The sequence below is a fragment of the Oryzias melastigma genome, linkage group LG13, assembly GCF_002922805.2.
Source record: "Oryzias melastigma strain HK-1 linkage group LG13, ASM292280v2, whole genome shotgun sequence".
In the NCBI taxonomy this organism is placed as follows: Eukaryota; Metazoa; Chordata; class Actinopteri; order Beloniformes; family Adrianichthyidae; genus Oryzias; species Oryzias melastigma.
In genome coordinates, this window is record NC_050524.1 from 16,766,722 (window position 1) to 16,778,557 (window position 11,836).

Below are 11,836 nucleotides of genomic sequence, written 5' to 3' on the forward strand. Positions count from 1 at the left end.
ATATATATATATATATATATATATATATATATATATATATATATATATATATACTTTTTTGACTGTTATCTTTTTTTTGCTACTATATGCATTAATTGGAATTCTGGCTAAAACCCTACATCTTACTACCATCAGCAACCAACAAGATCCGACATCATCCGAGCAGCATGGCTATCTCCATTTGTGTCCTCCTGCTGGCTGTACTGCTGCAGCCCGCTCTGTCTCTCTACAACTGCTCGGCTCTTTATGAAAGAAACCCAAGTAGGTCTTATAAATTTGGAAGACCAGAACTGTTGTAATTCCAGTTGAATTTAGTTGTCTCTGTAAAATGTTTAACCCTGCTGACCTGGCGTGCTGAACCATCTTTTTTTATTTCCCAGCTAACTCAGACATGGTGGTTAAATGTGGTCCCAGCATCATAACCCTGGAGATTAACCTGTGCACAGCTCAGTGGGCAGGTTTTAACAACACCAACCTGGCTCTCAATGGAAACCACAACAACACACAATGCATGGGCACTGTTGATACCAGTGTGGACCCTCCTATCGTCCGTTACCAGCTTCCTGTTAACGACACTCAAACGAATCCCTGTCGACAGTCTCTGCAGGTCAGAAGGAATCTATTTGAAATAAATACCATGCACAGAATGTTGCATGTGGAACCTTCTTTTGCTTGACAACTATTTACTATGTGTGTGCATTTCTATTCTGTTTAGATTGTGGATGAAAAGCCAGACTCCTCTGGTCCGTTCAGTAGCTTCTCATCTATCCAATCAGTCATCATAACAGGATATATTGATACACCTAGAGCTGCCCAGGGGATTATCAGCTATGCTACAGACCTGTATTATCACTTCTCCTGTCGCTATCCACTAGAATATCTGATCAACAACACAGAGATAGTTGCGTAAGTAGAAAACAGTTGTTACTTTTCTTTTGAGGTTCATCTTTTGGGAAAATGAAACAATTTCTTTGTCTTTTGCATATAAATACTTTCCTTTTTTAAGGTCTTCGGTCTCAGTGGCGACCAGTGAGAATAATGGCACCTTCATTGACTCCCTTAAAATGGCTGTTTTTAATGTAAGGACAGCTGACATTCAGTTCAGTTACATCCATATCACAACATCTGCTTTAATCCATTTCCTCTCTTTTTGAATTCATTGCACAGGACTCTGATTATACTTATCCATTAGTCCAACCGTCAACAGGGCTGATGCTGCGAAAAAAAGTCTATGTGGAGGTCAAGGCTGTCAACCTAACAGGAAAGTAAGGAAACCTTACAAGGCTCAGTCAATATGTCTTCCAAGTTGCATTAAAACCAAGACAGAAAAAGGAAATACATGAATATGCTAAAACATTTTTTAACTCTCCTCTTTTCAGTTTCAACTTGCTTCTGGATCACTGTTTCGCAACACCGAGTGCTTACAACATGTCTCAGGCTGAGCAGTACAACTTTTTCATGGGGTGAGAAAGGGAACATTGGAGAAAAAAAATCAGTTAATGTTTGTCACTTAACATTTTTCAAACGCATCTTCAATCTTGGTTGCTACTAGCTGTCAGGTGGAACAAAGGACGAGTGTGACGGCCAATGGCGTTTCCAGTTCTGGCCGATTCAATTTCGAGGCCTTCCGCTTTGTTCAGCACCGGGACCTGGCAAAGTCCACCATCTACCTGCACTGCATACTGAGACTCTGTGAGCCAAGCAAATGCAAGGATCTGCTGTCCGTAAGTCAAAAATTGTCTAAAGAGCCCAACTTGTCATGAGAAAAAGATTTACGGATGTTGTTTGAGCAGAGATTTCAATGATATAGTTTAAGACATCATTGTTTCTGTTAAATCTTGCAAGAACAACATAGAGAGCAAATTTACATAAAATAAGTTACATTTTTAATTTGACATGTCAAAGTCTTTAAAACAACAAAAATCACTTCTCAGATGTCTGGAGGCCTCTTGCATTACTCACTGCCATGATGTTCTAGACTAGAGCATGGTTGGGCAAACTACATCCTGAGGGCCACATGTTGAACTATTTAATCTGGGCCGCCAAACTGACATAAATCGCTCAAGGGCCGAAAAACAAACATTTCAAAATGCACAAATGAAACCAAAACACCCATGCCAGGGGTATTCAAGGGATGATTTGAAATTATTATGGGATGCCCACAGGAACTACGACTTACTTGGTGGCCATTTTGTGGCAAAGTGTGAGATTTGACGATTTACACGTTTTCCCACAATATAAGAAAACAACATTTTAGCTTGTGAGATTTTCCCAAAATTTCACAAACATGCCGCCAGCTTAAGTCTACAACCTCCATAGAAGTTTCATTGACTTTTGACCTTCGAAGAGCCCGCCATCTTCAATTTTCAGAAAAAACACGTTTAGTACCCACTACAATTGTAAACTCATTCCAGATTTTTTTTTCAATCATTTGCTAAATTCTTGGATGTCACTGGGAAGAAAATGCAGAAAAAAATTAGCTATTAGAAGTTGTAAATTTTGAAGGATGTGCACACGGCGAGCTCGCAAAAGTGGTGTTCCCCTGCTATTCACGCATTTTTCAATGTAAAATTGTAAAAATTTATCATAGGCTAAAGCTGAAGCAAATATTATAACAGGATATGAACATGTGGGTGTGGTTAGCAAATAACCTCCGCCAAGGGAATTCAAAAGGTACTTTTGCCAATTTTTCTGAAATGTAGATAGTCTGTTTGGTATCCCTTGGCGACCAAAACATATAATGGAAATAAAGCCAACAGAAAAAAAACGCCATTATGAAAAAAAGTGTTTTTTACATCAATTCGTCAGATTCAGCTCAGACCAGCCTTACAAAAAGAGAAATTGGGTAGTTAGGGGTGTGTACTAGCTGCTCAGCAAGTGAGGTCGGGTCAAAGGTGGGCAGCGAGGGCAGGTAGAGACTGCGGGCCATCCAACATCGCTCCCGGTTTTATTTCTTATTGTTTAATTTCATCTGTAAATCTATCGTCTCCCCATAGATTGAACACTACAAATACAAGGACCTTGGTTTAGGTTTAGAAGATGATTCTGCATTCATATGATGTTGGAAGATTTGTTGTTTTTCTGACGTTCATGTGTGTTTTGTGAATCAGACAGTCATTTTTCTGATTATTCCAAACACCACACGAATACAGCACCCACGAATACAGCACCTCTCTAAGCTTGCATTTTCCATGAGGGATATCCACCCACTGGACTAACTGGCACTATAATGACAACAAAAGTCAAAGTTTTGAACTACAAACTCCAAAATGCTCTGTTTTAAAATATATATAAATATTATATCCAGAATCCATGTCATTTATTCTCCAATGAGCTAGATTACCAAAACATGCAATGGCTCCTGGTCATGTCCATCTGTCAACTTTTAGAACCTTTTGTGACCCTAGAGTCAAAATGTTTTCCCACCCCTGTTCTAAAGTGACAGCAGGCTATAACACAGCAACCTTCTTATGAGCTAAAAGTTAGAACATGTAAAATGATTGAATTAGTTATTACTGAAATTTTCTGAAAAATGTTACTAATTCATTGATGCAATAACTGCACTACGGATGTTTTTTCAGACTTGTAATAAAAGAAGAAAGCGTTCTGTGTCTCCTTTTGGAGAAGAAAGCAGAGACTCAGCCACAGTCACAGTTGGACCTCTGTATACGGCTCAAGAAGGTACGAAAAACTCAAGTTTTGTCCCTCAGTTTTCACAATATTTGCACATTATGAGGACTATTTCACTCATCTCATTTTTCTTTTCTTTTCAAAGAAACGGCCAGTCCAGCTCAATTAGGTGAGTGTTCTTTTGTTGCGTGAATTTATTCTGAATTCACATACGGGTGGGACATTTTGGAATAAAATCCTTTTTTCTCTTTGTGTGTCTCAGCTAACAATGTGGCTCCAGAAGAGGAAAACGCGAACACGACTGGCCTGGTGGTTGGGGTGGTGTTTGGATCAGCTGCTGCAGTCATGTTGGTTCTTGGTGGTTGGTTTGCTCTCAAGAAATTTTACTTGATTTAAAGATCAAAGACATATTCTCTTAGAAACATTGATAGCACGTAAAAATCTAACTGAATAGAAACGACCACTGGCATTTAAAACCACACTATCACTTTAGGATCTTTTGTGTCTTTGTGTATCTGCACTTTTGCATTTAGCATTCACTTACGGGTTATGAAGAAATACAGCATCGTAGTTTTGAAAAATAGTTTATTCTTTGCACTGTTTTAAAAAGTACAAGTAACATCGGTAAAGCTTATATTTGTTATACTGCTTATTTACAATAATATTCACAGATATTCAGATTTCGCTGAAAGAAATTCTGAGCTAACATAAACATTTGGTGTCTGTCTATAATAAAGATGAATACAAACTATTCTTTCAGAGTTGCATTGTTGTCTTGCTCATACAAAATATATTCTTGAAGGTAAATTGATGAAAAATAACTTTTATGTGGCTTTATCACTAAACAAGCCTTTAGAAGGTAGCACCGTTTTAACATTGAAACAGACACAAATCCTCAATCATTCACATGCAGACTGAAAAAAAGACATTCACAAATATCTTATAAATATTTACACTCAGCTTGTTCCGATGGTAAAGTTATATATATATAAAAAAGCAGAATTCAAGAATTCAGGTTAGGTGAGTCAATGAAGTGATTTGACGGGAGTTGAAACTTCATTTCTTCAATGTGTGTTTTTGTCACTGCACAGAGTGCAGAATATCCTGGATCAGAGCAGACAGCTTCACGGTAAAGTCCTCCTGCAAAGAGCTGTCGTGTTGCACAGGCAACGAAAAAGACACGCTTGAGGTGGCATGGAGTTCCTCCTCCAATGCTTTAAAGAGTTTCTCCATCCAGGCCTGAAGCTCTTGACTCTGCTGGGCTGTGTTCTCACAGAATCGCTCCACAGTACCTTTCACTTCAGCTGTATGGGGCTGAACAGATTCCTGCAGCGCCGCAAGCTGTGCGTTTAGAATCTCCACTCTTTTCTGTGCCGCCTCCTTCAGGGAACTCACTTCCTGTTCTAAACGAGAGGTCACGTCTTGCCACATCTTTGAATTCTCTGCGTCTTCCTCAGAACCACCTCCTTGTTTCAAATCCTCCATCATGGCACTGGCAGACGCACGAAATTCACTTATCATGTTGGCCAATTGGATGGTGTTTTGCTTCAAGGTTTGGCTGAGCCACTGGAAGGCTTCCTGATGCAGAGCTGGGCTGGATTCTGCTGCAGTCTCTGTCATCTCCAGACCCTGCAGATACGAACTGAGCTGGCTGCACAGATCTTGAGCGTTGCTGCTGAGAGAGCTTTGCAGCTGTTGAGTCAGAGGAGTCAAGCGCTCCCTTATGCTGGCCAACGTGGCGCTGAGATGAGCTGGAGATGGGGACAATCTTTCCCGCAGCTCAGCCAGCTCTTGGCGGAGACGAACTCGGAGGCGCTCGGACTCCATGGTCAGTTTCTGCTGCATTTCCTCTGCCACAGGATTTTTGGCATCATCGCCTTCATGGTTGTAAAGAGCACTGCTGTCAATGATGCTCTTGTAGATCTTGCTAAAAAAACAGAAACATTCCACTTAAAACATATTCAGTAGCCAACTTTAACTTCTAATTTGATCTTTTAGCCAACTTACTCCATGTCTTTAGTCAAGTCGGCCTTGTCATGAGCCTGGTTGGTCTTTGTGTCAGCCCAAGCTGCTCCTCTGAACCCATTTTGTAAAGGGTATGCTGCAAAAAAGGAAAACATACATTAGAAAAAAACAGTAACTCTCTGCGAAAGATAAAAATAAAAACTCAGAATGAATGGATACCTAAAGTTGTTGAGAGCAATAGGGCGAAGATCACAACTTTGAAATTCATGTTTTTCTCTCTGCGAAAGGAAAAATGAGACAGATTACTAAGGGTTTCACCTAAGGCAGAAAAACAGACTCATAATATAAGCACTTTTTCACAGTCTTCCCTCAAGAGGAAGATCAGAATATGAGAGCGGCAGGCCTTTACCTGGAGTTCAGGGGTCTACAGAGTTGCGGCTCATTTCATGTGACTTATGAAGGCCCTCCTTATCGCACGACCCGCCCCCAAGGCCTGCTTGTGTCAACACTCAACACGTGGAGGGTCACACTGATAGACGTAACACAACAGACACATACACACACACACAAGGCTGGGCACACTCAATGAGCTCTTGTCAAAAGCATCCACGCTGTAGAACTTCACAGAACTGTTGCTGCATTGCTTTGAAGGCATTATCTCACCACAATAAAGATTTGTCGTTTATAGAGTACAGTAGAGAAAATTTTCAGTCATATGTCAAAAGAAAATTGAACCGAGATAAACTGTTTTTTTGAAAAGATAAAAAAGTGAAAGGTTAAATTGAAGTGGAAATTGAGTGAAGTATGTCCAGATGATTAGGGAAATTTACCTTTGAATGTTAAGTGTCAAATATGGGGGAGTTGGCAGTATTTCTAGGTAATTTTTTTCCAAGAAACTACAAACGCATCGATATTTACTTTACCTGCTTTTTTTGTGCTGCAATTTTTCTGAACGGGTTAAGTAAGTTCCTGATCATATTTCTGGAGTTGCGCAAAGGCTCTCTTGCAGTTCAATGGCTTGTTTTGTACAACTGTCAATAAAATATTTGCACATGAGTTTTTGATCCGGCAAAGTGTTCCAGTAAATGTCGCTGACTACTCCAAACACTGCCTTGAACAAACCAAGCGATGACGTCCGTTTCATGTGAGTTCAGAAAATATAAATCCAACAGTTTGACTCATTTTCTCTTTCTGCTCATTATAATGGCTAAAAAAACTTGAGAAGGTCTTGACCCAAGTCTTGTGGGTGAAAGGTGAACACTATTGAGTTAGATAAGTTCGTCATTGCAGGCCAAAGGCCATGGCTACCGTGGTGAAATGGTCTATGTAGGTTATTCTGCAGGTCCAAAGTCCTGCATTTATTTCACTACAATAACAGTGAAGTAAGACCTTGACTATTGAACATGAAAACAGCGCCGATGACGCCTTTTTGAACTCACAAGTTGTTAGGAGCACGGTTTGTGCTAACGTGAGCACCTTTTCAATGTGCTGTAGAATTTAAAGTTGAATGAAAAGGATGACATCATGTTAATCATTACATAAGCGTTGTGTGGCCAGTTCATTAAACAGCATATCAATAAGTCTGGGCTTTCTATGTCATTTTAAAGTGGAGCAAAGGTGACAGGATGAGAGTGGAGACGGCAAACACACAGAGGGGTCAGTAGAGGCTCCATCAACCAAAAGCTAATTGACTTTGCATAAAGATAAAGGCAGGAAATGCATGTCAGGGTATTGGTTTGTACACAGATTTAGTGAAATTTGAGCTTTAAATTTACAATTAACTCCAAGTTATTTTAAGCTAACGCATCAAAACGCACAGGAAAAAACAATTGTTAAAACTAAAAGTAGGAGTTTTTAACCATTTTTGTTACGATAACAATCCTTCTTCAGATACTTGCAGGAACATATTGACATTCAGAAACTGCAAACTTATGTAAGAGAGAGTCCTGATTAAATGTCATCCACAACCTTTCCAAGACCCCGAGGTTGGGAAATCCCTGAGTTAATGTTTTTGGCCCCTGCGACTTATACTCCGGTGCGACTTATAGTCCGAAAAATACGGTACTTCTGCTTGTTGTGCTGCCTGGGGTCCTTAAAGCAAAGAGCTGCTGATGTCGAGTGAAAGCCAAATCATTAATCAGTATCACGGTAGGACTGAGAAAAACAAATGGTGTAAGATGATCACCCAGAGCAGAGAAACCTCTTTTTGTGCGCCCCTGCCGCCTTCCAGTAGTCCCTTCACTTTCATTCTCATCTAACCTTACTGGTCTCATCAATTAATCAGCAACCCATTTAAAGTTAATCAGACTGACCGTGCTGACACAAGCCGGGAAGCTTTGCTTAGCAGCTAGTCTGGATCATGCATCCAGACAGGATGGACAGTTTGATCAAAGGACATGGAAATTTTTTGACTTTTCTTGCAACCTCCAACTGACTATATGTAAAGGAATTTTGAAATTCAACCAGCTTTAAAGCTCATGTTCTTTTAAAATAACCAAAAATGCAAGTGTTTGTGTTCTGGCTGATAGTGTTGTTGAAGCTAAACTTGGGAATGAAACCAATTAACATGACAAAGGACAGGCCGCCCTGCCAGCCAGGTAGGTCTTAGCACGTCCAGGTTTGTGTTATTCGTGGCAACATGACAGCAGCAAAACAGAAAGCAGAACACTTCAAGAAGTTTGCATGCCTCTAGGTTTCTACTGTCCACCGGGAAGCTTCAGCCCAGTCCCCTGTCCTAGAGGAACATACGGACCAACGGTTGGAGCTGAATCCATGGAAAGCTGCTTAAAGTGTCCTCCTCACCACTACTGCCCTCGACCCGGGTTATCAGCCTTCCTGTCCTGTGAGCCGGTTGCTCAGCAGCCGCTGTCTGGCCAAGACACATGCATCTGCCCAGCAGAGGGACAGATTTTTCAGGTGATTATCACTTCTTTGGAGATACAGAATTTGTCACAGAACCATCTTTCCTTCCATTTTTGCAGCAGTGATTACAAGGTAACTGATGTTTGACAGAGAAGTTTATCATCTCAGCCCATGATTTATTTGTACTTAGTCTTGGTATGCTAACAAGCAGAGCTCAGAGTTGGGCTCCTCACAGAAACTATAGACTCAACAATCTGTTGCTTGTAACTGACAGAGCTGTGGATCAAGTTACCTCACGGCAGCGGCTAGTTTTTCAGGCTACTGCAGTTCCACAAGTGTTGAAGTATCCTCTTATCATCTCAGGAAGAAGAAAACAAGATTTTCTTTCTGGCTAAAGGAAAAGTTTTTTATGGGAAAGCTATTTTCTTCTACGACAATTAAGAAGATATGCAAAAAAGTGATAAAACTCATTATAATTAATTGAAAAAGAAATGCAACCTGTCATTGTTTTTGCAGCCCAGTGATGGAAGATGCCTCTGCTCTATTGGGTATCAACCCACTAGCAAAGGAGACTTGTGTTCGCAGCAGCTGTACGATGTCTGCAGGGACGGAACATCTCGTACACAACATGGAGACTGTTTTGGCAGATCTCAGTGGTCACTTCACTGCAGCCATGAGGTTAGACCTTCTCATCCTGAGAGACACTCACTAGAAATGGGGCAAATGGGATTTTTGATGCCACAAAGGTAACTCATCCCAAAGCTATGTGTGACAACGGTGGACTGTTTACAGAACGTACTGACTAAACACAATCTACAATCATCAAGGGTAATGAGTACAACCTAGATGTCTTTGCCCTTTACTCTATGAACTCGACTAACATGGGCTTAATCATCTGTTGAATATTTAACCGTAAACAGCTTCCTGTGACTTTTGCTTGACAAGTATGTCATAGTTTTAATTGTTTAAGAGTCATCTCATAAAACTTCAGCTGAGATCACTTGCTCTCTCACAGGTGTGCCAAAGTGCAGGGGACTACTCTGGTTATGATGGAGAGTTGGGCTTGTGCATTTGTAAAGAGCTTCCAAGCAGAGCTGCATGTGGAGGCCTGTGCAAGAGAAAACCAGCTGCTGATCTGAAGCTAAAGAGTCTTTCCAGTGGAAGACTAGAACTGGTGTGGAGCTCTGAGAATCAGGTGAACAGTGAATGAAGTAGCCCATACGTTTACAGCATATAAAGACCTCAAGCGTCTTTTCTATTGTTTGCAATGCCACAGACACCATAATTATTAGTTTTATGTTCTGTATATGAAAACATTCAGGGGAAATGATAGAAATTACTTGTTGAAATCAAGAGCAGAGGTTTTGTTTATAGGATTTCTGTATGATTTCAGCTTTATCCTTAAAAAAATGTTAAGTTCACCTCCAATTCCTGATTGTGGGTGATGAGGAAAGGTTGTTTTTCTGTTTGTGACCATGTTATGGACTGACGACCTGTCCGAGGTGAACCTCGCCTCTTATCATCTGGGATGGGATCCAACAGAACCTGCTGACCCTCAACAGGATGAACACAATCTTACCCTGAAAACCCACTACACTTCAACCTTCTGAATATTTCCTAAAGCTGATTCATATCCAACAACTTCACTTTGTCCACCACCTTTTGAAATGTTGAATTTATTACTGTTATTGTGGATTGTTAGGTTGAATGCCTTTGAATATAAACCACAGAACAATAAGTTAAATGAATTCAATTATTTGTAGGTTAAAAGTACTTTAAAACATAAAAAAAATAGTAGACGTTTTTTTAAAAGGTCTAAAATCTTAGGACAATATAGTGTTATTTCCCCAACTCTGTTGCAGAAAGTGCAGTGTATGACTTTTACTCTGCTTTCACTTTTCCATTTGGATCAGTTCAAATTAGCTAAAATAGTTATACATTCTGGACTTTCCAAGTCTTCAAGTTTGATCTACGTTGTTCCTATGTTTGTCCTAGTGTAGTTTAGGCTTATCTTTAAGCTGCAATTTGAACAGTTGACATTGCCTGTGTTGTGCCAAGAAATGTTTTCCCTGCCAGAATTTGTTTCCCCTGTCATGACGCGACTTCTGGCATTGTTGATTTGTTTCATAACACTCATATTAAGCCTGACTAGATGATGCATGTTTACGATATATTTTATTCTGGGGCTTTTGGGAGTTTATTATTTGAGGGGGCACAGATTCTGAAAGACTGCTGATCCAGCCTGCCACGATCTGTGTCCCCCCCAATAATTTGCAGTAAAAACAACAATTTACTAATTGTCGGTTGTTAAATTCTCCCATAACAAAGTCACTTTCATAAATTGCGGTTCTTAACCTAAATTAGCCCAAAAAGTCGCATTTTCGTTTGTTTTTACACAAAAACCTGCCTTTCTTTAACATAGAGTATGTGGAAAACAATTCAAATATGACAATAAACTCCCGAAGTCAACAGAATAAAGTATATTGTGAACATCCACCTTCTTTCTACGCTTTTTGGAACAAAATATCAACAACAAATCAACGATTCCAGAGACAGGGGAATCTAATTCTGAAAATTTGATCTCTGAAAATGTCCTTCCTGTTACTTTTTTAGTTGTTTATGTGGAATCCATCGTTTTTTAAATTCAATTTCTGGCATTTATATGTTTGTATCAGATAAACCTATTTTCAGACTTCATCCTCTCTTTTTTTTAAGTAAAAAATGACACAATTAGTATGTCTTTTTTTATTATTATGATTTATACTGTAATTTAGTTTAAATGTCTTTTTGATTTTATTTTTAAAAAAAAAGTGTTTTCTGGTGCCTTTATAGATTTTGGGAGTTTATTATTTGGCTGCAGTTGTTCCACCTAATCAGTCAATATCACATTTGTTTAAACCCAACATTGGTCGAGGTCAAATATGTCTCTCAAGGATCTACTGAATGTTTGATTGGTACATATACATGCATATTGTAAAATCACATGTCAAAGTGCTACATTTGATCTCTTGCTGCAGATTTCAAGAGTCTCAGGCAAAGTGCTGGAGATGATTTTTAACAAGTGGGACTTCCAAGGTATTCTTCAGTGCAGCAGCCAAAACAACTCCTCACATTCTGTCTACGTCGTTCAGACAACAGGTGAAAAACAAGCTCTTTCTCTTCCACACATGCAAACGGACTCACACAATTTCCCAGAGCATAGAGCAGTCTATTGGTTTCTGTTTGCAGAGGCAGGATTTCTTGGTCCAGTTAGCGGCCTCCCAAAAGAACTTCTGCAACTGTTTCCTGAAGACATCAATAGCGACTTTCAGAGCTCAGCTGGTTTGTATCACTTGTGGAAATTGATTAATTTTGCAGATGGAGTTTTGCTTCTAACTAT

General features: G+C 39.7%; 3 protein-coding genes across 5 annotated transcripts in view; 2 read left to right on the plus strand and 1 right to left on the minus strand.

Annotated features, from left to right (window-relative positions):
- Positions 1–4,205, plus strand: part of LOC112149003 (zona pellucida-like domain-containing protein 1) — a 4,585-nt gene extending 380 nt beyond the window's left edge. Inside the window, exons 2-11 of one of the 2 annotated variants that reach the window (XM_024276441.2) lie at positions 136–261; positions 381–607; positions 716–906; positions 1,007–1,079; positions 1,168–1,265; positions 1,380–1,463; positions 1,553–1,724; positions 3,582–3,681; positions 3,776–3,799; positions 3,893–4,205. In XM_024276441.2, the coding sequence (XP_024132209.1) occupies positions 168–261; positions 381–607; positions 716–906; positions 1,007–1,079; positions 1,168–1,265; positions 1,380–1,463; positions 1,553–1,724; positions 3,582–3,681; positions 3,776–3,799; positions 3,893–4,026 (1,197 nt within the window). In that variant the 5' untranslated portion in view covers positions 136–167 and the 3' untranslated portion in view covers positions 4,027–4,205. Of the gene's footprint in view, positions 1–134; positions 262–380; positions 608–715; positions 907–1,006; positions 1,080–1,167; positions 1,266–1,379; positions 1,464–1,552; positions 1,725–3,581; positions 3,682–3,775; positions 3,800–3,892 lie in introns of those variants that run through there. The other variant, XM_036215042.1, reaches the window with a different exon arrangement.
- On the minus strand, positions 4,199–6,065 carry zgc:162608 (uncharacterized protein LOC100037332 homolog). 2 transcript variants are annotated; one of them, XM_024276442.2, is made up of 4 exons: positions 6,005–6,065; positions 5,815–5,873; positions 5,638–5,731; positions 4,199–5,557 (listed from the first exon to the last, which is right to left on the minus strand). In XM_024276442.2, the coding sequence occupies exons 2-4, from the start codon at positions 5,861–5,863 to the stop codon at positions 4,711–4,713; spliced, it is 990 nt and encodes a 329-aa protein (XP_024132210.1). In that variant the 5' UTR covers positions 5,864–5,873; positions 6,005–6,065; the 3' UTR covers positions 4,199–4,710. The 2 variants fall into 2 exon arrangements, with proteins under 2 accessions (XP_024132210.1, XP_036070936.1); XM_036215043.1 differs by lacking the exon at positions 6,005–6,065 and having other exon boundaries at positions 5,815–5,998.
- Positions 6,066–7,930: 1,865 nt separating this feature from the next.
- LOC112149347 (multiple epidermal growth factor-like domains protein 6) lies at positions 7,931–9,667 on the plus strand. The gene is made up of 3 exons (XM_036214961.1): positions 7,931–8,511; positions 8,974–9,135; positions 9,473–9,667. Exons 1-3 carry the CDS (start codon positions 8,278–8,280, stop codon positions 9,665–9,667), a joined length of 591 nt encoding a protein of 196 aa, XP_036070854.1. The 5' UTR covers positions 7,931–8,277.
- The last annotated feature ends 2,169 nt before the right edge of the window (positions 9,668–11,836 follow it).

Excerpts from the sequence above, each read along its gene's own strand:
- zgc:162608 (XM_024276442.2), bottom strand. The coding sequence starts at position 5,863 with ATGAATTTCAAAGTTGTGATCTTCGCCCTATTGCTCTCAACAACTTTA. Across the intron at positions 5,732-5,814 it reads ATTGCTCTCAACAACTTTAG|CATACCCTTTACAAAATGGG; the intron begins GTATCCATTCAT and ends CCTTTTTTGCAG. Across the intron at positions 5,558-5,637 it reads GACTTGACTAAAGACATGGA|CAAGATCTACAAGAGCATCA; the intron begins GTAAGTTGGCTA and ends CTGTTTTTTTAG.
- LOC112149347 (XM_036214961.1), top strand. The coding sequence starts at position 8,278 with ATGCCTCTAGGTTTCTACTGTCCACCGGGAAGCTTCAGCCCAGTCCCC. Across the intron at positions 8,512-8,973 it reads CAGAGGGACAGATTTTTCAG|CCCAGTGATGGAAGATGCCT; the intron begins GTGATTATCACT and ends TTGTTTTTGCAG. Across the intron at positions 9,136-9,472 it reads CACTTCACTGCAGCCATGAG|GTGTGCCAAAGTGCAGGGGA; the intron begins GTTAGACCTTCT and ends GCTCTCTCACAG.